Source organism: Ranitomeya variabilis, chromosome 6 (genome assembly GCF_051348905.1).
Source record: "Ranitomeya variabilis isolate aRanVar5 chromosome 6, aRanVar5.hap1, whole genome shotgun sequence".
Taxonomy (NCBI): domain Eukaryota; kingdom Metazoa; phylum Chordata; class Amphibia; order Anura; family Dendrobatidae; genus Ranitomeya; species Ranitomeya variabilis.
Genome location: NC_135237.1, coordinates 199,790,717 through 199,815,579, shown reverse-complemented (window position 1 = coordinate 199,815,579; position 24,863 = coordinate 199,790,717). Strand labels below are relative to the sequence as shown.

At 40.2% G+C, this 24,863-nt stretch overlaps 1 protein-coding gene across 4 annotated transcripts in view; it reads right to left on the bottom strand.

Moving 5' to 3' along the window:
- Nucleotides 1-883: 883 nt before the first annotated feature.
- TNS3 (tensin 3) overlaps nt 884-24,863 on the bottom strand; it is a 586,621-nt gene continuing 562,641 nt past the window's right edge. For all 4 annotated transcript variants that reach the window (XM_077269387.1, XM_077269390.1, XM_077269388.1 and 1 more), the window contains 4 exons: nt 23,682-23,850; nt 23,166-23,234; nt 23,051-23,077; nt 884-4,281 (listed from right to left, as the gene is read on the bottom strand). In XM_077269387.1, the coding sequence (XP_077125502.1) occupies nt 4,140-4,281; nt 23,051-23,077; nt 23,166-23,234; nt 23,682-23,850 (407 nt within the window). In that variant the 3' untranslated portion in view covers nt 884-4,139. The remainder of the gene's footprint in view (nt 4,282-23,050; nt 23,078-23,165; nt 23,235-23,681; nt 23,851-24,863) is intronic.

The following is a 24,863-nucleotide window of genomic DNA, read 5'->3' as shown; positions in this document are numbered from 1 at the left end:
CTGCCGCTTGCATGGACCGGTTACCGGAGCGTCGCGAGGAGCGGGAAAGGCGGCGAAAGGTGAGTATATAATGATTTTTTATTTTTTTTAAATTATTTTTAACATTAGATGTTTTTACTATTGACGCTGCATAGGCAGCATCAACAGTAAAAACTTGGTCACACAGGGTTAATAGCAGCGGTAACTGAGTGAGTTACCCGCGGCATAACGCGGTCCGTTACCGCTGGCATTAACCCTGTGTGAGCGGTGACTGCGGGGAGTATGGAGCGGGCGCCGGGCACTGACTGCAGGGGAGTAGGGAGGGACTAATCGGACTGTGGCCGTCGCTGATTGGTCGCGGCAGCCATGACAGGCAGCTGGCGAGACCAATCAGGGACTTGGATTCCATGACAGACAGAGGCCGCGACCAATGAATATCTGTGACAGACAGAAAGACAGACAGAAGGACAGACAGACAGACCGAAGTGACCCTTAGACAATTATATAGTAGATTACACATGTGATTATGCTGCAGCGCAGAAGCCACGGCTGGTGTCTACCTGCAAAAGATTTTTTTTTCAGTGTGTATATATAATATTCATTTAGTGACCTGTCAGTAGTCTTCGTTATGAATACCTAATCAGAGCACCACATGAAGATCACCCCACCACAGGCTGTCCCAGAGCACAAGCATATCATTAACATGAAACTGAAAATAAAGATTAAACATCAACCACAAGACGAATTTCATCACCCAGGTATCATTGCAATCAGTATAACGGCGCCTACCTGACAGTGTCTGTAGGTTAACGAGCACAATCCTGCTGACAGGTCCCCTTTAAGTAAGAAAAAATGTCCCTAAAGGAGGCTAACCCTTTTAATGTAAAAGAACTGAGACACACTCTTAAATTTCACATTTTATTATAATCTAAATAAAGTAGATATTTAATGGAAAGGTAGATGACTATACAAAGAATGTGTAAAGCAATTATTTTACATAGTGGATACATTTGTACAGAAGAAAAAGAACTAGCAGAGTAAGGTATATATGACAGAAGGACGATAAATACACTGGCATTATATTATTTAAACATGGCTTTTACCAAATTTGCATTTGTATGTATTAACACTGTGAAATAACAGTATACTTAAAAAGCAGGATTACTGGCATATATGTGATTCATACTCTGTGTAAAAAAGATCAAAGTACCTGTGTAAAATCTAATGAAGACTACAAAGTGAAGTGCTGAATAGTAAATTGTTTTCAACCAAAAAATGCAAGTGAATCCATATTCACATTTATCATCTACTGTTAATTATGTGCAGCATTAAAATATTTTATATAAAAAAAATTACATGGTAATATACCATTAAAATAAGGCATTCACTACAATAGCGTGTCAACATTTTAAAAAGTACATTGCCTGCAGGTTGGTCCATACATGGATTTCTGGCTTTGAAGAAGCCCAGGATTGGCAAGACCAATAACTTCAGGATAGGAAACTTGATCACAAAATAAAAAACAATCAAATAAAAATAATTTCAAGACCGTAAATTCAAAGTAGAAAGACATACTGCATAAAAAGAGTTCACATCAGTACTGAAGAAGGAAAGCAACACGATGCAACAATAAAAAACATCTACAGTTACATAACTAACTGAACTGGTTTTAGCAATGTTCGTGTACCACTTCCTTTTAGGTATTCTATCCAATGTTTCCAATATTCCTCATTAGGACATCATTTCATACAAGGACAACAGCTGGAACATGTGATTAAACTAATCTGATCGTTCTAAGTGAACCGGTCACATGAAAAAACACAATTAACCTGCAGATATGGGGCTTATCTGCAGGATAATAGCATTATGAACCTACCCGGCGCCTGCACTTAGACCCCCACTGTTGGGAAAAATTAACTTTATTCCTCCTGGCAGCATTCTGCTTTCAGTCACGGGGGCGGCGCCGGCATGGGTTCATCCATTGCTCTTTGTATACAGAGTGGCGGCCGTAACCACGCTTCCGGCACTGACTGACAGCAGCTCTGCTCTATACAGAGTGCAGTGACTGAACTCGCGCCAGGCACCGCCCTTATTGCATTTAATTTCCTCCTGGCAGCAGGGTCCAAGGGCTATTAGGCTGCAGATTACCCCATAGCTGCAGGTCAATAGCATTTTTCCACATGAAATGTTCACTTTAAAATGATAATTTCTAGTCACACTCTAAGGCTATATTCATACATTGCATTTTTGCTGTGGTTTTTTTTTTGCAGGCAAAACCTGCTCTCTTGGCAGTAAAGAAGCAGCTACAAAAGGTAGGCTTTGCTTATTTTTTTTGCTGTGTTTTTATTGTCTCTTGTGCATGCTGATAAAGTTTAGTGCCGCAAAAAAAACATGATGCAATTTCCTTAGGTTTTTGCACCAAAACACCTCAAAACCTAATACCTGTGTTTTTCTGCATTTTTGCACTTACTCATTGCTTTTCTGTGAAAAAATGCTGCAAAAACGCTGAAGGAAGTGACATGCTGCAGTGTGCAAAATCGCAGCAGTTTTCTAATTCAATCAAGAAAAACAAACAATGTGTGCAAGAGGTTTCTGACATCTCATAGCTTTTGCTGGTACTGCAAAAAGCAGCTTTTAATTTCAATAAAAAAAAGAAACAGTAAAAAAACGCAACGAGTGAACATCAGGTAAAGATAAACATTGAGAAAATAAAAATAGTATCTAGTTTCCATTGTTGACAAAGTGGCTGAAGTACCTATATATCCCCTCTATATTAATAATCGATATTTACGCACATGTAGACATTATTAGGAATATCCAACCGTACTAAGAACTATCTTCTGCATATATCGGAATTACAGTGCCGTTGGAGGTTCCATGATCATATAAAAGTGATTGGATTCAACTGTAAATAGATTTGTCTATTAAAATGATATCTTTATTTTTCACTCTAATTAGTAAGATTCCTATGTGTTATTGAATGTCAAACCTGCTCCCTGATCTGTGATGCTATATAGTTTTGTGGGAATATATTAATGAAAATGCAGTAAATTCCTGCTGTGTGTGGGATTATAATTCCAGAGGGCAGTTCTTCTCTCCATTTGCAGACTCTAGAACATGACAACCAGAGTGTTCAACATGTCCGATACCTGTTAACTTGAATATTGCCTTTACTGCACTATAGTTTTTCACGACTATCTACACACACATTGGGATATTAGGTAAAGTAATCATAATTTCTCTTATTACCTTAAATTATGCTTAGCATTTTATGCTGGAAAAATCTTCACTTTGTGAAAATCTTACTTTATTTAAATCTTAAATGGGTGACAAAATCCTTCCCAAACAACTTCTCTTCTTTTCACTAACCTTTGATAGTCACCTACTTAATTTCCTTCAGCGTTCCACTTACAGTAAACCTTTAGTGCGCTTAGCTCCTCACAATAGAATGATAATTCTCAGCTTATTCTCTAAACCACTTGCACTCACCATTTTCAAAATCAAACATACTTTAACAATTGCTTAATTTCCAAAGTTGTTTCTTCTTTCCTCTTTTCTGACTTAGTTATTTGGGTTTAACATAAAAAAAACTGTTGCTTTAAAGACAGACATTAAAGAAGCTAAAAGGGTGCCTCATTTACACAGCATATCCATGGTCTATGATTTTTCTTTTTTTGTGTGCATTTTTTTTTATTTTGTTAAAATAGATTGTGCTCCAGGACTGAGAAGGATACCTGCACGGAATTTTTCCTATTTTTAGATGAAGAAATATAAAAGGCAGCAGTGATTTCAGCTAGGCTGTGTAAGCTCTTTAGAGGTTTAAAATATTAAAAGGTTAGGTTTTATTTTTATTGTATGGAATAAAAATATGTTAGCAATATGTTTCCTATGCAATATTTGCAGAAAGAGAAAATACCATAAAACTGTATATATAATATAATCTCTGGAACCATAATACTGAAAGTCTCAATGAAACAAAACTTTTTATAATAAGAGGGGAATGTGTCATGAAATTCTTGATACCGTGTTGAAGATTTTCCTTTTCTACTTGTCTTCTCAGTCTTGTAATTATTTGTATTTATGCAATTGCTTATATGTGGATAAAAAACTAGCGCACAATTGGATTATTGTCCTTCAAAAAAGTCTTTTAGAAAGTCGTTTTACATTTTTTTCTGAGACCCAATCATGACCTTTGACACAAAGTTCACAATGGCACTAGCAGGTTGTTCTGGATCGTGTTCAGCAAAAAGATGACAGATATTGTCATTGCCATTTCCCTTTCTGGCCACAAAACCGAACACCCTGTTTGGAAAAAAGAATTACATTAATAATGATTTCTTTAATTTACAGTGTTGCTTGAATGTTGGTAAACCCTTCAGAATTTTCCATACTTCTACATAAATTTCACCTAAAAGTACATCAGATTTTCACACAAGTCCAAAAGGAACAAAATCAAACAAATTAGTCAAAAAGATTAGACGTAGACAACTTATTCCAGATGAGCTTCAACAACTATTCTTTGAAGTCTTCATAAATCTTCTTTGTTTGTGGGGTAAGACACTTCAACAAACATGTTGTGAAACTCACACTTTGATATATCACTCTTTCCTTAGTGACAGAGCCAATTTTGACCTTAAAGACCAGGCCAAATTTTTTAATCTGACCAGTGTCACTTTTTATGGTAATAACTCTGAAACGCTTCAACAGATCCCAGTGAATTTAAGAATGTTTGTTTTTTTTCATAATATATTGTACTTCATGGTTGTGGTAAATTTTGGTCAATATGATTTGTGTATATTTTGAAAATATCTAAAAAAAATTTTTTAATAAAATGAAAATTTCGCAATTTTCAAACTTTTAATTTTTATAACATCATGATCGAGAAGGACTTCCCAATGCAGTACAAGTAAGTCATGGTGATCACCTGCCCACAAGGGGCTGTGTGCATGAGATAGCCGCTGAGTGTCAGCTGATTCTGACAGCTGACACCAAACTCTCAGTGTCAGGAGCGGTGCCCGAAACGCTCTAGGCACTTTAACCCACTAAATGCTGTGATAGATGTGATCGCAGCATTCAGAGTGCAGCCAGAGTGAAAAAAGCCTGTCATCGCGAGGTCCCAATCATTGGCATGGTGACCAGACATTGTCATCACGATATCTGGGTCACCAGGAACTAGAAAGTTAGCTAGATCATGTGCAGTGCATGATCTAACTAACTTGTTTCTGTAGGGCTGACAGGTTATAAGTTATAGCAATGGTACTGTATTGCTTTACCTTACAACTGGGATCAGACTGCAGAAAGTGAAAGTTGCATAGTGGGACAAAGAAAAGAGTACAAAAAAAAGTAAAAAAAAAAAATTTGTAAAAAAAAAAATATATATATATATTTACATTGTATGCATAAAAAAAATTATGAAAAAAAACCACAAAACAATATAATAAGTACACATATTTGGTACCGCCACGTGCAGAACGACCCAACCTCTAAAACTGTCCCACTAGTTAACCCTGTGAACATAGTAGAAAAAAAAAGAGGCAAAATATGATGCTTTATCATCATACCGCTGAACAAAAAATGAAATAAAACGCAATCAAAAAGATGAATGTAAATAAAAATGGTATAGCTTAACCCCTTTACCCCCAAGGGTGGTTTGAACGTTAATGACCAGGCCAATTATTACAATTCTGACCACTGTCCCTTTATGAGGTTATAACTCTGAAACGCTTCAACGGATCCTGATGGTTCTGACATGGTTTTCGCATGACATATTGTACTTCATGATAGTTGTAAAATTTATTTGATATTACCTGCGTTTATTTGTGCCAAAAAATGGAAATGTGGCGAAAATGTTAAAAATTTCGCAATTTTCCAACTTTGAATTTTTATGCCCTTAAATCACAGAGATATATCACACAAAATACTTAATAAGTAACATTTCCTACATGTCTACTTTACATCAGACTTTAGATCAGCACAAATTTGGAACCAAAATTTGTTTTTGGTTAGGGAGTTATAAGGGTTAAAAGTTGACCAAAAATTTCTCATTTTTACAACACCATTTGTTTTTAGGGACCACATCACATTTGAAGTCACTTTGAGGGGTCTATATGATAGAAAATACACAAGTGTGACACCATTCTAAAAACTGCACATCTCAAGGTGCTCAAAACCACATTCAAGAAGACTATTAACCCTTCAGGTGTTACCCAGGAATTTTTTGAATGTTTAAAAAAAAATGAACAATTAATTTTTTTTTCACAAAAAAATTACTTCAGCTCCAATTTGTTTTATTTTACCAAGGGTAACAGGAGAAATTGGACCCCAAAAGTTGTTGTGTAATTTGTCCTGAGTACGCTGATACCCCATATGTGGGGGTAAACCACTGTTTGGGCGCACAGCAGAGCTCGGAAGGGAAGGAGCGCCATTTGACTTTTCAATGCAAAATTGACTGGAATTGAGATAGGACGCCATGTTGCGTTTGGAGAGCCCTTCATGTACCTAAACATTGAAACCCCTCACAAGTGACCATATTTTGGAAAGTAGACACCCTAACAAACTTATCTAGATGTGTGGTGAGCACTTTGACCCACCAAGTGCTTCACAGAAGTTTATAATGCAGAGCCATAAAAATAAAAAATCATATTTCACAAAAATGATATTTTCGCCCCCAATTTTTTATTTTCCCAAGGGTAAGAGATATTTTTTAGCCCCCAGTTTTGTATTTTCCCAAGTGTAACAGGAGAAATTGGACCCAAAAAGTTGTTGTCCAATTTGTCCTGAGTACACTGATACCCCATATGTGGGGGGAACCACCGCTTGGGCGCATGGCAGAGCTCGGAAGGGAAGGAGCGCCGTTTGGAATGCAGACTTAGATGGATTGGTCTGCAGGTGTCACGTTGCATTTGCAGAGCCCCTGATGTACCTAAACAGTAGAAACCCCCCATAAGCGACCCCATGTTGGAAACTAGACCCCCCAAGGAACTTATCTAGATGTGTTGTGTGTGTGTTGTTTCACTACAGTTAGTAACACAGAGCCGTGAAAATAATTTTTTTTTCCACAAAAATTATATTTTAGCCCCCAGTTTTGTATTTTCCCAAGGTTAACAGGAGAAACTGGACCCCAAAAGTTGTCCAATGTGTCCAGAGTACGCTGATATCCCATTTGTTGGGGTAAAACCCTGTTTGGGCGCACGGGAGAGCTCGGAAGGGAAGGAGCACTGTTTTACTTTTTCAACGCAGAATTGGCTGGAATTGAGATCGGACGCCATGTCGCGTTTGGAGAGCCCCTGATGTGCCTAAACAGTGGAATCCCCCAATTCTAACTGAAACCCTAATCCAATCACACCCCTAACCCTAATCCCAACGGTAACCCTAATCACACCCCTAACCCTGACACACTCCTAACCCTAATCCGAACCGTAAATGTAATCCAAACGCTAACCCTAACTTTAGCCCCAAACCTAACCCTAACTTTAGCCCCAACCCTATTTGTATCCCTAACCCTAGCCCCAACCCTAACTTTAGCCCCAACCCTAACCCTAACCCTAATGGGAAAATGGAAATAAATACATTTTTTAAATTCTATTATTTTTCCCTAACTAAGGGGTTCATGAAGGGGGGTTTGATTTACTTTTATAGCGGGCTCTTTAGCAGATTTTTATGATTGGCAGCCGTCACACACTAAAAGACGCTTTTTATTACAAAAAATAGTTTTTGCGTCTCCACATTTTGAGAGCTATAATTTTTCCATATTTCGGTCCACTGAGTTAAGTGAGGTCTTGTTTTTTGCGGGATGAGTTGACGTTTTTATTGGAACCATTTTCGGGCATGTGACATTTTTTGATCGCTTTTTATTCCGATTTTTGTGAGGTAGAATGACCAAAAACCAGCTATTCATGAATTTCTTTTTTTTTTTTTTTTTTTTTTTTGGGGGGGGTTATACCGTTCCGCGTTTGGTAAAATTGATAAAGCAGTTTTATTCTTTGGGTCAGTACGATTACAGCAATACCTCAATTATATCATTTTTTTGTGTTTTGGCGCTTTTATACGATAAAAACTATTGTATATATAAAATAATTATTTTTGCATCGCTTTATTCTGAGGACTATAACTTTTTTATATTTTCGCTGATGACGCTGTATGGCGGCTCTTTTTTTGCAGGAGATGACGTTTTCAGCGGTACCATGGATATTTATATCCTATTTTTTGATCTCGTGTTATTCCACTATGGATCAACATGTTAGGGCATATGTTAGGTTAGGCTATGGGTTGACCTAGATGGACTTAAAGTCTTCCTTCAACCTTAAAAACTATGTTACTATGTTACTTTTTGTTCGGAGGTATAATAATAAAGCGTTGTTTTTGCCTCGTTTTGTTTTGTTTTTTTATTTAGATTAAGAAATGTATTTATTGGAACAATATTTTTTTTTCTTTATTTAGGATTTTTTTTTTTTTTTTACACATGTAAATATTTTTTTTTTTTAACTTTTTTACATTGCCCCAGGGGGGGGACATCACACTATAGTGTCAGATCGCTGATCTGACACTTTGCACAGCACTGTGTCAGATCAGCGATATGACAGGCAGTGCTCCTGGCTTACCAGCGCCTGCTCTGAACAGGCGCTTGTAAGCCACATCCCTGCAGGACCCGAAAGCAGCCCCGCGGCCATTTTGGATCCGGGGCCTGCAGGGAGAAGTAGGTAGGAGATGTGATCGCGTTGCTCCGAGGTCTCAGGGAAGCACGCAGGGAGCCCCCTCCCTGCGCGATGCTTCCCTATGACGCCGAAACGCTGTGATCATCTTTTATCGCAGCATTCCGGGGGTTAATGTGGCAGGAGCGGTCCGTGACCACTCCTGGCACATAGTTCCAGATGTCAGCTGCGATAGTCAGCACGGCTGATCGCGCTGGATGTACTATTCCGTCCATGGGAAGTAGGGCCCACCCCACATGGACGGAATAGTACATCCAATGGTAGAAAGGGGTTAAAAAGTAATCTTCTCCCGCAAAAATCAAGCTGCCATACAGCTCCATCAGCTAAAAAATACACGTTATAGCTCTCAGAATAAAACATTGTAAAAATATTTTATTTTTATAAAATAGTTTTTACTGTGTAAAAGCACCAAAGCATAACAAAAAATATATATGGGGTATTGCTGTAATCATCCAGACCTGAAGAATAAAGCTGCCTCACAAATTTTACAACACGCGAAACAGAATTAAAGAAAAAGCCCCCCAAAGATTCCTGCATTGTTGTTTTTTTGTTTATTCTGCCTCCCAAAAATCGGAATAGAAAGCAATAAAAAAAAGTCATGAGCCCGAGAACGGAGCCAATAAAATCGTCAACTAGTCCCGTAGAAAACTAGCCATCACATGACTCTGTCGGCCGACATATGGAAAAATTATAGCTCTCAAAATATGGGGATGCAAAAACTCGTTGAAAACTAAAAACAAAAGTGTCTTTTAGTGTGTGACAGTAGCTAAACACACAAACCAAATATAAATCTGGTATAGCTGTAATCGCACCGATCCCAAGAATAAAGCTGTCTAATCATTTATATCGCATGAGGAACGACGTAAAAAATACAATGCAATTTTCAAATCTAGCATCCAATTTACATCCGAGTGCATTGCGATTGCTATCAGATTTTAACATGAGCTTTTACATACAGCAGTTCTCTATGTTATTTACACATCATTTTCAAAGGAGAAATTCATCAAAACACGTATATATATATATATATATATATATATATATATATATATATATATATATATATATATATATATATATATATATATATATATATATACATACATACACAGCACCCCAGAGGGGGAGTGATGGTACGTCTGATGGCACTAAAGGAGTTCACCTGACCAGGTATCACAGTCACACACTACACTTCACACTCCGGCCACCAGGGGGAGCAAAAGGTTCTATGTATTAGGCCACTCCTCACACTCTGGTAAAACTGGGAGTCGGATAGGAAGTTAGAGAGAAGCTGACTGGGTTTTGCCCAGGTAACATCTAGTGAGATGCTTGGGAAGACTCAGGGAGGTCCCTGTCAGGGGTGGGATCCTGACATTGGCTAGCACAATACAGATCGTTACGGAGCCGTGCCTGCACTTCATTGCAGCGGCATCCTAAGAAAGGACACGAAGCGAAGTATATTGTGGAGAAGTGAGAAACGAGATCACAGCACAAAGGAGATAGAACCAGGAGGAGTCGTGCCCCAAGATCGGCAACATCCTTCTGAGGCGCGTAGCCGGCGGCCGGAACGCCGAGGCAGTAATAGGCTCTACGCATTACTTTGAACTACGGCAGGGCAGTTAACTCTAGGGTGGCTGTCTCACCTTTACACCTAATGAAGACAACGGAGGCAATTGTGGGAGAGGGGCGTCTCTAGGGTCCCTATAAAATAACTCCAGGCCTACCCCGTCATACGGGTGCGTCCTATCCAAACCATCTGGGGGACGGAGAGAAAGAACAGAAACATACACGACAGTTGTGAGGACTATCCCGTGGTGCTCAGCAGGGAGGTACTACAACACACAGGAGCTAGTAGGAAGGCTACTGATTTCCACCTGCAAAGGGAACTCTGGATGTGCCTTCGGACCGGCTGGTCTCAGCCAGCCCTGTTAGCAGTGCTCTGGATTGTGGATGCCGAAGCCTTCAGTAAAAAGGTAAATAGACTGCAACCCTGTGTCCTCGTCATTTACTGCGACCTACACCATTACCAGCTACTCCCTGGGGACATACTTCACCTGTGGGAAGTTACACCATCTAGCTGCCATTCCATCACCCCACCGGACCCCTAGCAGCGTCGGTCACCCTGACCGAATACCACAGGTGGCGTCACGAACACTTGACAAAACTCTCACCTACACCTTTATTTGGGCGCCCCTTAGCAGGGCCACGGACCGGGTTGGGCCACCGTGACACCCGTAGAACCGAGACCGAGGGACCCGGTACCGAGTACCCCGCAGCCCTGCGTTTGGGGGCCGCTCCATATATATCAACCTTGCCGTGGTTGATGGGCACACATGAATTGGCCAATTTATGCGCTAAGAATCTTCATTTCATCTATTACTGTAAGTTTTATGAAAAAAATATATATAAAAAAATTTGTGAAAAAAATATTTTTGAGAAGTATAATTCATATTGAATATTTGTCTGTGTTTTCACATGGCCTAGATTCATGTACATGTGCTGCTGTGTTCTTTTTTATCTATATGATGCAGTTTGCAGCTTTGCACGTGCTCACATTAGGAGTGCTGGTTGGCTATTTTTCCTCTATTTAGTTAATGGATGTGGCTGCATCCAGACTGATCTTCCACTCCTCCCATTGACGTTGCAGGTGGCGGTAATCAACTCTACCTGCCCATAAATTGTAGGTTTAGCCCAGAGTGACATGTTTTGTCCATAGTTGTAGGCTGGTGGCCCAAAAGTGGCATGTACGGTAGAGTAGGACCCATCAGAGGGAGATCACCTTGCCGTGGTTGATAGGCACACTTGAATTGGCCAATTTATGCACTAAGAATCTTCATTTCATCTATTACTGTAAGTTTTATGAAGAAAAAATTTTTTGAAAAAATTTGTGAAAAAAATATTTTTGAGAAGTATAATTCATATTGAATATTTGTCTGTGTTTTCACATGGCATAGATTCATGTACATGTGCTGCTGTGTCCTTTTTTGTCTATATATAATTGATAGATAGAAAAACTGGCAATTCCTGTGCGCGTTCAGTAAAATGACACGGACAGGTTGGAATAGAATAAATAGAATAGATATATACGCCTAGAATAGGCGTATATATATAAAATATATATATATATATATATATATATATATATATATCTATCTACAGAACAGACCAAAGGTTTGGACACACCTTCTCATTTAAAGATTTTCCTGTATTTTCATGACTATGAAAATTGTAAATTCACACTGAAGGCATCAAAACGATGAATTAACACATGTGGAATTATATACTTAACCCCTTCATGACCCAGCCTATTTTGGCCTTAATGACCTTGCCGTTTTTTGCAATTCTGACCAGTGTCCCTTTATGAGGTAATAACTCAGGAACGCTTCAACGGATCCTAGCGATTCTGAGAATGTTTTTTCGTGACATATTGGGCTTCATGATAGTGGTAAATTTAGGTCGATAATTTCTGAGTTTATTTGTGAAAAAAACGGAAATTTGGCGAAAATTTTGAAAATTTCGCAATTTTCACATTTTTAATTTTTATTCTGTTAAACCAGAGAGGTATGTGACACAAAACAGTTAATAAATAACATTTCTCACATGTCTACTTTACATCAGCACAATTTTGGAAACAAATTTTTTTTTTGCTAGGAAGTTATAAGGGTTAAAATTTGACCAGTGATTTCTCATTTTTACAACAAAATTTACAAAACCATTTTTTTTAGGGACCACCTCACATTTGAAGTCAGTTTGAGGGTTCTATATGGCTGAAAATACCCCAAAGTGACGCCATTCTAAAAACTGCACCCCTCAAGGTGCTCAAAACCACATTCAAGAAGTTTATTAACCCTTCAGGTGTTTCACAGCAGCAGAAGCAACATGGAAGGAAAAAATGAACATTTAACTTTTTAGTCACAAAAATGATATTTTAGCAACAATTTTTTTATTTTCCCAAGGGTAAAAGGAAAAACTGGACCACGAACGATGTTGTCCAATTTGTCCGGAGTACGCTGATACCTCATATGTGGGGGTAAACCACTGTTTGGGCATACGGCAGGGCTTGGAAGGAAAGGAGCGCCATTTGACTTTTTGAATGAAAAATTGGCTCCAATCTTTAGCGGACACCATGTCGCGTTTGGAGAGCCCCCGTGTGCCTAAACATTGGAGCTCCCCCACAAGTGACCCCATTTTGGAAACTAGACCCCCCAAGGAACTTATCTAGAAGCATAGTGAGCACTTTAAACCCCCAGGTGCTTCACAAATTGATCCGTAAAAATGAAACAGTACTTTTTTTTCACAAAAAAATTATTTTAGCCTCAATTTTTTCATTTTCACATGGGCAACAGGATAAAATGGATCCTAAAATTTGTTGGACAATTTCTCCTGAGTACACTGATACCTCACATGTGGGGGTAAACCACTGTTTGGGCACATGGTAAGGCTCGGAAGGGAAGGAGCGCCATTTGACTTTTTGAATGAAAAATGATCTCCATCGCTAGCAGAGACCATGTCACGTTTGGAGAGCCCCCGTGTGCCTAAACATTGGAGCGCTCCCACAAGTGACCCCATTTTGGAAAGTAGACCCCCCAAGGAACTTATCTAGAAGCATAGTGAGCACTTTAAACTCTCAGGTGCTTCACAAATTGATCCGTAAAAATGAAAAAGTACTTTTTTTTCACACAAAATTTCTTTTAGCCTCAATTTTTTCATTTTCACATGGGCAACAGGATAAAATGGATCCTAAAATTTGTTGGGCAATTTCTGCTGAGTATGTTGATACCTCATATGTGGGGGTAAACCACTGTTTGGGTGCACGGCAAGGCTCGGAAGGGGAGGCGTGCCATTTGACTTTTTGAATGGAAAATTAGCTCCAATCGTTAGCGAACACCATGTCGCGTTTGGAGAGCCCCTGTGTGCCTAAACATTGGAGCTCCCCTACACGTGACCCCATTTTGGAAACTAGACCCCCCAAGGAACTTATCTAGATGCATAGTGAGCACTTATAACCCCCAGATGCTTCACAGAAGTTTATAACGCAGAGCCGTGAAAATAAAAAATAATTTTTCTTTCCTCAAAAATGATTTTTAGCCCAGGATTTTTTAATTTTCCAAGGGTAATAGGAGAAATTGGACCCCAAATGTTGTTGTCCAGTTTGTCCTGAGTACGATGATACCCCATATGTGGGGGTAAACCACTGTTTGGGCACACGGCAGGGCTCGGAAGGGAAGGCACGCCATTTGGCTTTTTGAATGGAAAATTAGCTCCAATCATTAGCGGACACCATGTCACGTTTGGAGAGCCCCTGTGTGCCTAAACATTGGAGCTCCCTAACAAGTGACCCCATTTTGGAAACTAGACCTCCCAAGGAACTAATCTAGATGTGTGGTGAGCACTTTGAACCCCCAAGTGCTTCGCAGAAGTTTATAACGCAGAGCCGTGAAAATAATAAATGTGTTTCCTTTCCTCAAAAATATTTTTTTAGCCCAGAATTTTTTATTTTTGCAAGGGTAACAGGAGAAATTGGACCCCAAAAGTTGTTGTCCAGTTTCTCCTGAGTACGCTGATACCCCATATGTGGGGGTAAACCACTGTTTGGGCACATGCCGGGGCTCGGAAGGGAAGTAGTGACGTTTTGGAATGCAGACTTTGATGGAATGCTCTGCGGGCGTCACGTTGCATTTGCAGAGCCCCTGATGTGCCTAAACAGTAGGAACTCCCCACAAGTGACTCCATTTTGGAAACTAGACCCCCCAAGGAACTTATCTAGATGTGTGGTGAGCACTTTGAACCCCCAAGTGCTTCACAGAAGTTTATAACGCAGAGCCGTGAAAATAATAAATGTGTTTCCTTTCCTCAAAAATATTTTTTTAGCCCAGAATTTTTTATTTTTGCAAGGGTAACAGGAGAAATTGGACCCCAAAAGTTGTTGTCCAGTTTCTCCTGAGTACGCTGATACCCGATATGTGGGGGTAAACCACTGTTTTGGCACACGTCGGGGTTCGGAAGGGAAGTAGTGACGTTTTGGAATGCAGACTTTGATGGAATGGTCTGCTGGCGTCACGTTGCATTTGCAGAGCCCCTGATGTGCCTAAACAGTAGAAACACCCCACAAGTGACCCCATTTTGGAAACTAGACCCCCCAAGGAACTTATCTAGATGTGTGATGAGCACATTCAACCCCCAAGTGCTTCACAGAAGTTTACAACGCAGAGCCGTGAAAATAAAAAATCATTTTTCTTTCCTCAAAAAAGATGTTTTAGCAAGCAATTTTTTATTTTCACAAGGGTAACAGGAGAAATTGGGCCCCAATGTTTGTTGCCCAGTTTGTTGTGAGTACAGTGATACCCCATATGTGGGGGTAAACCACTGTTTGGGCGCACGTCAGGGCTCGGAAGGGAAGTAGTGGCATTTGAAATGCAGACTTTGATGGAATGGTCTGCGGGCGTCACGTTGCATTTGCAGAGCCCCTGATGTGCCTAAACAGTAGAAACACCCCACAAGTGACCCCATTTTGGAAACTAGACCCCCCAAGGAACTTATCTAGATGTGTGATGAGCACGTTCAACCCCCAAGTGCTTCACAGAAGTTTACAACGCAGAGCCGTGAAAATAAAAAATCATTCTTCTTTCCTCAAAAATTATGTCTTAGCAAGTAATTTTTTATTTTTGCAAGGGTAACAGGAGAAATTGGACCCCAACAGTTGTTGCCCAGTTTGTCCTGAGTACGCTGGTACCCCAAATGTGGGGGTAAACCACTGTTTGGGCACACGTCGGGGCTTGGAAGGGAGGGAGCACCATTTGACTTTTTGAATGCAAGATTGGCTAGAATCAATGGTGGCGCCATGTTGCGTTTGGAGACCCCTGATGTGCCTAAACAGTGGAAACCCCTCATTTCTAACTTCAACACTAACCCCAACACACCCCTAACCCTAATCCCAACTGTAGCCATAACCCTAATCCCAACCCTAACCCCAACACACCCCTAACCACAACCCTAACCCCAACACACCCGTAACCCTAATTCCAACCCTAGCCCTAATTCCAACCCTAACCCTAAGGGTATGTGCCCACGTAGCGGATTCGTGTGAGATTTTTCCGCACGACTTTTGAAAAATCTGCAAGTAAAAGGCACTGCGTTTTACCTGCGGATTTACAGCAGATTTCCAGTGTTTTTTTGTGCGGATTTCACCTGCGGATTCCTATTGAGGAACAGGTGTAAAACGCTGCGGAATCCGCACAAAGAATTGACATGCTGTGGAAAATACAACGCAGCGTTTCTGCACGGAATTTTCCGCATTATGGGCACAGCGGATTTGGTTTTCCATAGGTGTACACGGTACTGTAAACCTGATGGAAAACTGCTACGAATTCGCAGCGGCCGATCCGCTGCGGATCCGCGGCCGATCCGCTGCGGATCTGCGGCCGATCCGCTGCGGATCCGCGGCCGATCCGCTGCGGATCCGCTGCCAAATCCGCACATGCCATAACCCTAACCCTACCCGTAACCCTAACCCTAGTTCTAACCCTAACCCTAGTTCTAACCCTAACCCTAGTGGAAAAAAAAATATATATATTTTCTTTATTTTATTATTGTCCCTACCTATGGGGGTGATAAAGGGGGGGGTTTATTTATTATTTTTTTTATTTTGATCGCTGTGGTAGAACCTACCACAGCGATCAAAATGTACCTGTAAGGAATCTGCCGGCCGGCGGGCGTACTGAGCATGCGCCCGCCATTTTGGAAGATGGCGGCGCCCAGCGAGGAGACGGCCGGACACCGGGAGGATCGGTAAGTATGAAGGGGTGGTGGGGGGGTGGATCTGAGCACAGGGGGGGGTGATCGGAGGACGGGGGGAGCAGACAGCAGGACGGGGGAGCGGGGGGGAGCGGACAGGAGCACGGGGCAGCGGAGCACAGGACGGAGGGGACCGGACCAAGCACCGGAGCACTGGGGGGGCGATCGGTGGGGTGGGGGGTGGTCACTTCAGGTTTTCCAGCCATGGCCGATGATATTGCAGCATCGGCCATGGCTGGATTGTAATATTTCACCTGTTTTTTAGGTGAAATATTACAAATCGCTCTGATTGGCAGTTTCACTTTCAACAGCCAATCAGAGCGATCGTAGCCACGGGGGGGTGAAGCCACCCCCTCTGGGCTGAAGCACCACTCCCCCGGTCTCTGCAGATCGGGTGAAAATGGAGTTAACCCTTTCACCCGATCTGCAGGAGCGCGATCATTCCATGACGCATACGCTGCGTCATAGGTCGTTTTGGCACCGACTTTCATGACGCAGCGTATGCGTCAAAGGTCGTTAAGGGGTTAACAAAAAAGTGTGAAACAACTGAAAATATGTCTTAAATTCTAGGTTCTTCAAAGTAGCCACTTTTTGCTTTGATGACTGCTTTGCACACTCTTGGCATTCTCTTAATGAGCTTCAACAGGTAGTCACCGGAAATGGTGTTCCAGTAGTCTTGAAGGAGTTCCCAGAGATGCTTAGCACTTGTTGGCCCTTTTGCCTTCACTCTGCGATTCATCTCACCCCAAACCATCTCGATTGGGTTCAGGTCTCGTGACTGTGGAGGCAAGGTCATCTGGCGTAGCACCCCATCACTCTCCTTCTTGGTCAAATAGCCCTTACACAGCCTGGAGGTGTATTTGGGGTCATTGTCCTGTTGAAAAATAAATGATGGTCCAACTAAACGCAAACCGGATGGAATAGCATGCCGCTGCAAGATGCTGTGGTAGCCATGCTGGTTCAGTATGCCTTCAATTTTGAATAATTCCCCAACAGTGTCACCAGCAAAGCACCCCCACACCATCACACCTCCTCCTCCATGCTTCACGGTGAGAACCAAGCATGTAGAGTCCATCCGTTCACCTTTTTTGCGTCGCACAATGACACAGTGGTTGGAACCAAAGATCTCAAATTTGGACTCATCAGACCAAAGCACAGATTTCCATTGGTCTAATGTCCATTCCTTGTGTTCTTTAGCCCAAACAAGTCTCATCTCCTTGTTGCCTGTCCTTAGCAGTGGTTTCCTAGCAGCTATTTTACCATGCAGGCCTGCTCCAAAAAGTCTCCTCTTAACAGTTGTTGCAGAGATGTGTCTGCTGCAAGAACCCTGTGTGGTATTGACCTGGTCTCTAATCTGAACTGCTGTTAACCTGCGATTTCTGAGGCTGGTGACTCGGATAATCCTCAGAAGCAGAGGTGACTCTTGGCTTTCCTATCCTGGGGCGGTCCTCATGCAAGCCAGTTTCTTTTTGTTTTTGCAGCTGCACTTGGGGACACTTTCAAAGTTTTCCCAATTTTTCAGACTGACTGACCGACCTTCATTTCTTAAAGTAATGATGGCCACTCGTTTTTCTTTACTTAGAATTTGTATTATGGCAAGAAAAAAGCAGCTAACAGTCTAACAGTCTATTCAGTAGGACTATCAGCTGTGTATCCACCAGACTTCTGCTCAACACAACTGATGGTCCCAACCCCATTTATAAGGCAAGAAATCCCACTTATTAAACCTGACAGGGCACACCTGTGAAGTGAAAACCATTCCCGGTGACTACCTCTTGATGCTCATCAAGAGAATGCCAAGAGTGTGCAAAGCAGTCATCAAAGCAAAACGTGGCTACTTTGAAGAACCTAGAATATAAGACATATTTTCAGTTGTTTCACACTTTTTTGTTAAGTATATAATTCCACATGTGTCAATTCATAGTTTTGATGCCTTCAGTGTGAATGTACAATTTTCATAGTCATGAAAATACAGAGAAATCTTTCAATGAGAAGGTGTGTCCAAACTTTTGGTCTCTACTGTGTGTGTGTGTATATATTTATATTTACACACACACACACACACACACACACACACACACACACACACACACACACACACACACACACACACACACACACACTACAGTTCAAAAGTTTAGGGTCACTTATGAATGACAGAAGCTAATATTAATTGATTCAGAAATACACTCTATACATTGTTAATGTGGTAATTGACTATTCTAGCTGCAAACTTCTGGTTTGTAATGCAATATCTTCATAGGTAAATAGAGGCCAGTTTCCAACAACCATCACTGCAGTGTTCTTATGGTACTTTGTGTTTGCTAACTGTGTAAGAAGGTTAATGGATGGTTAGAATACACTTGAAAAAGCTTGTGTGAGTAGGTTAGCACAACTGAAAACAGATTGGCTGATTAGAGAACCTATAAACCTGACCTTCCTTTGAGCTAGTTGAGAATCTGGAGCATTACATTTTTTGGTTCTATTAAACTCTCAAAATGGCCAGAAAAAAAGAACTTTCATGTGAAACTCGACAGTCTATTTTTGTTCTTAGAAATGAAGGCTATTCCATGAGAGAAATTGCCAAGAAACTGAAGATTTCCTACAACGGTGTGTACTACTCCCTTCAGAGGACAGCATAAACAGGCTCTAACCAGAGTAGAAAGAGAAGTGGGAGGCCCTGCTGTACAACTGAGCAACAAGACAAGTACATTGTAGTTTGAGAAATTGACACCTCACAGGACCTCAACTGGCAGCATCATTAAATAGTAAACGCAAAATGACTAACGTCTACAGTGAAGAGGCGACTCTGGGATGCTAGCCTTCAGGGCAGAGTGGCAAAGAAAAAGCCATATCTCAGACTGGCTAATCAAAGGAAAAGATTAATATGGGCAAAAGAACACAGACATTGGAGAGAAGAAGATTGGAAAAAAGTGTTATGGACAGAAAAATCCAAGTTTGAGGTGTTTGGATCACACATAAGAACATTTGCAGGACAACTGAAAAGATGCTGGAAGAGTGCCTGCCACCATCTGACAAGCATGGTGGAGGTATTGTGATGGTCTGGGGATCCTTTGGTGCTGGTAAAGTGGGAGATTTGTACAAGGTAAAAGGGATTTTGAATAAGGAAGGCCATCACTCCATTTTGCAATGCCATGCCATACCCTGTGGACAGCTATTTAGGGAAGAAGCAGGCAGCTGGTATTCTATCTGTAATGGAGCAACCAGCGCAGTCACCAGATCTCAACCCCATTGAGCTGTTGTGGGAGCAGCTTGACCATATGTTAAGCAAAAAGTGCCCATCAAGCCAAACCAACTTGTGGGAGCGGCTTCTGGAAGCATGGGGTGAAATTTCTCCAGATTACCTCAGCAAATTAACTGCTAGAATGCCAAATGTCTGCATTGCTGTAACTGCTGCAAAGGGAGCATTCTTTGACAAAATGAAAGTTTGAAGGAGAAAATTATTATTTTAAATAAAAATCTTTTTTTTTTAACCTTGTCAATGTCTGGACTAGATTTTCAATTGACTTGGCAACTCATTTGATTAATAAAAGTATAAGTTTTCATGGAAAACACAAAATTGTTTGGGTGACCATAAACTTTTGAACGGTAGTGTGTGTGCGTGTATATATACATATATATAGATATATACATATATACAGTTAGGTCCATATATATTTGGACAGAGACAACATTATTCTAATTTTGGTTCTAGACATTACCACAATAAATTTTAAACAAAACGATTCAGATGCAGTTGAAGTTCAGACTTTCAGCTTTCATTTGAGGGTATCCACATTAAAATTGGATGAAGGGTTTAGGAGTTTCAGCTCCTTAATATGTGCCACCCTGTTTTTAAAGGGACCAAAAGTAATTGGACAGATTAAATAATTGTAAATAAAATGTTCATTTCTAGTACTTGGTTGAAAATCCTTTGTTGGCAATGACTGCCTGAAGTCTTGAACTCATGGACATCACCAGACGCTGTGTTTCCTCCTTTTTGATGCTCTGCCAGGCCTTCACTGCAGTGGTTTTCAGTTGCTGTTTGTTTATGGGCCTTTCTGTCTGAAGTTTAGTCTATAACAAGTGAAATGCATGCTCAATTGGGTTCAGATCAGGTGACTGACTTGGCCATTCAAGAATATTCCACTTCTTTGCTTTAATAAACTCCTGAGTTGCTTTGGCTTTATGTTTTGGGTCATTGTCCATCTGTAGTATGAAACGACAACCAACCAGTTTGGCTGCATTTGGCTGGATCTGAGCACACAGTATGGCTCTGAATACCTCAGAATTAATTCGGCTGCTTCTGTCCTGTGTCACATCATCAATAAACACTAGTGACCCAGTGCCACTGGCAGCCATGCATGCCCAAGCCATCACATTGCCTCTGCAGTGTTTTACAGATGATGTGGTATGCTTTGGATCATGAGCTGCGCCACGCCTTCGCCATACTTTTCTCTTTCCATCATTCTGGTAGAGGTTGATCTTGGTTTCATCTGTCCAAAGAATGTTTTCCAGAACTGTGCTGGCTTTTTTAGATGTTTTTTTAGCAAAGTCCAGTCTAGCCTTTTTATTCTTGATGCTTATGAGTGGCTTGCACCGTGCAGTGAACCCTCTGTATTTACTTTCATGCAGTCTTCTCTTTATGGTAGATTTGGATATTGATACGCCGACCTCCTGGAGAGTGCTGTTCACTTGGTTGGCTGTTGTGAAGAGGTTTCTCTTCACCATGGAGATTATTCTGCGATCATCCACCGCTGTTGTCTTCCGTGGGCACCCAGGTCTTTTTGCATTGATTAGTTCACCAGTGCTTTCTTTCTTTCTCAGGATGTACCAAACTGTAGATTTTGCCACTCCTAATATTGTAGCAATTTTTCAGATGGGTTTTTTTCTGTTTTCGCAGCTTAAGGATGGCTTGTTTCACCTGCATGGAGAGCTCCTTTGACCGCATGTTTACTTCACAGCAAAACTTTCCAAATGCAAGCACCACACCTCAAATCAACTCCAGGCCTTTTATCTGCTTAATTCAGAATGACATAATGAAGGGATTGCCCACAACTGTCCATGAAATAGCCTTGGAGTCAATTGTCCAATTACTTTTGGTCCCTTTAAAAACAGGGTGGCACATGTTAAGGAGCGGAAGCTCCTAAACCCTTCATCCAATTTTAATGTGGATACCCTCAAATGAAAGCTGAAAGTCTGAACTTCAACTGCATCTGAATTGTTTTGTTTAAAATTCATTGTGGTAATGTCTATAACCAAAATTAGAAAAAGGTTGTCTCTGTCCAAATATATATGGACCTAACTAACTATATATATATATATATATATGGACCTAACTAACTATATATATATATATATATATATATATATATATATATATATATATATATATATATATATATATATATATATATATATATATATATATATATATACACACACACATAAATAGCATTTAATAAAAGATTATTTTACGGAAATGCAATTTTCAAAACCAGCAGAGAGAAAGCCAGCGACTGGGGGCAGATGTTTATAGCCTGAGAAGGGGTACCAATGGAGCTTCCCAGGCTATTAATATCAGCTCACAGTTGTATACTTAGCCTTTACTGGCTGTTAAAATGTGGGACCCCCCAAAAAAAATGACGTGGGGTCCCCCCATAATTAATAACCAGCAAAGGCTATGCAGACAGCTGCAGGCTGATATTAATAGCCTAGAAAGGGGCCATGGATATTGGCCCCCTGGCTAAAAACATCAGCCACTCAGCCACCCCAGAAAAGGTGCATCTCTAAGATGCGCCAATTCTGGCACTTAGCCTCGCTCTTCCCACTTGCCCTGTAGCGGTGGCAAGTGGAGTAATAGTTGTGGGGTTGCTGTCACCTTTGTATTGTAAGGCGACATCAAGCCCATGGCTTAGCAATAGAGAGGTGTCAATAAGACACCTCTCCATTACTAATCCTATAGTTGTTACATGTTAAATAAACACACAGCCAGAAACAAGTCTTTTAGTGAAATAAAACACTAAACAGTTTTCCCATTTTATTATACACCTAATTCCTGCGATGCCCTCGATCTCTTGTAATAAACATAAAATAAAAAAGCAACAATGTACCATACCTGTTCGTTGCTGTGTCCCACGCCATAATCCATATCTGTGGATGTGTAGTGACCTCTATGCTGGAGGGCATAGTACTGATTTTAATCTATGTACCAGAACCCTCTGCATTCACATGCTCATTCTATTGTGCTTTTCACAATGATTGTGCAACGTTCCAGGAAAAACACATGACAAAGTTGACGATTATGAATAATATCACAGGATGGCAGTCTGAAAACAAGATGCAGACTATAATCTCTTTTGTACCATGAACCTGGTGGACTTTTTAGCCCTGAGAAAGATGTAAAGGTGACAAGTCGATTCCAGGTCTCCAGCGATACATAAACAAACATAAATCTATCTTACACAATGTAGCAGTCAGAGATGCTCTTAGTGAAATGTGCTCCTTTTGTTTAACACACCAAAAACTTAACCATACATGTACATCTCATTGCAAATTTTACTCACTTTGCTGAAAGTCCATCTCTCGTCCACCTTAGTGAGTAAAAACACAAAAATTAAATTCAAGTCTTCGAGTACAAGCAAGTCACATTATATGATAAAAAATCATTCTTATTCTTACTTTCGGTCTTGTGAATCCAGAGCACAAAATATGACAGTATTTACTGGATAGTGTCTTCGGAAAAATAGTCTGTCAGAGAAGTGAGGTAAAAAACAAGATGTTACAAATAAAGTACACCTCACACTGACCTACACCAAGTTTTACATTCTCCGACACTTTTTAACAGATTAATAGCTTTACACTTAAAAAACAGGTAATTCTTTTTTTAACAATAATCAACAGATTTGCATCCAGTATATAACTCTGCTCCTTTTTTTCTTTTGTCATTTGATCCAAATATGATTTGCAATTAGTCCATATAGTGGCCTCAAGAGGGCAGCAAATAAATAAGCTACTAAGAAAACTGCTGCCCTTTATAAAAAGTAGACTGCATCATGTCATGGCAGTATATTATTCATTATTCACAATAGAAAATTCAGAACAAACTGACCTACATCACAATATACAATAGTACAAGTTCCTTTAAGGATAATAATAATAATAATATTGAACAAAAAAAAAGAAATTATTTCTTACTTCCGTTGATTGTCTGTTAGAGTGATTCCTTGGGAAGACACCTTGAAGTGCACCACAGTGGAAATAGGAGGGGGTTCTTGAATTTGCGTTATACTCAATGCTTTCTGCACAGCCTGATATCCTGTAAGTGACTCCATGTCCACTGAATTTAGATACCAAACATTGCAAGCTAGAAAGTGATAAATATAAAATATAATAAAATAAAAGTACCGAGTCTACAACACACCACCTCTGCAAAATAACCCTAGATGAAAAACACTTACGGCGGGTGAACATGTCACCAATTTCCTAAATAAATCTGTTTCTAAAGCTGCTACGAACATGAAATACTGATCAGATTTCGGTAACAACCCATCCAATCCATACAGTCAAAGAAATCAAATCATAGATGTCCATAAATTATGTGAATAATGAAAAATGACACCGGGAAAAAGTATTGAATACGTTTACTGAAATAGTTACAAAAACAACTAGGAACTGGGCTTCTGGCTATCCCTGTTGCTCAAGTACCAGGCTTATAAAAAAAACAAATAGGCAGAATAAATGTTTTTGTTAGTACTAGTAAATTGTGAAGGATTTGCATCTATTCAGAGAACTGCATGTGTTACATCTGTTATAATGATTGCACTGTTTTTTCAACATTGCCTTATACCTTGTATTTTCACAATAAAGCGCAGTTTTAGACTAATTCTACAAACCTTAGCTTAACAACCAAATACAATTGCTAGGTAAATCCTGCTACCTCAGCCTATGAAGAAGTGTGAAAAACATTCATAGCTGCAATCGCAGTACTCATTTTGTTTCTTTAGGACAGTTTCACATATCTGAATTTAGAAGTCTGATTACAGACTTAAGTTCAGGTCAGGAAACCCACAGTAACAGTCTCATAGGCGTACATATTCCTCAATAGTGAAATTGCAACACCAAGATGGGAAAGTTTTGGAATGATGGAATTTTAAGGATTGATAGTCATTTTAAGTGTATACCCAGGTGATAAAAAAGTGAAAACAGTATTTTCAAATCATCTCCATTTATTATCAAGTTTGAGCATCATTTCATTCCAGTTACACCAAGACCTGCGTTATATTGATTTGGCCGTGGAACCAATGGAATAGTAGCTATTTCTCCAAAGTGTCCCTGAAGCCCGTTATTGAACACGACAATGTCAAGCCTTACGTTGCT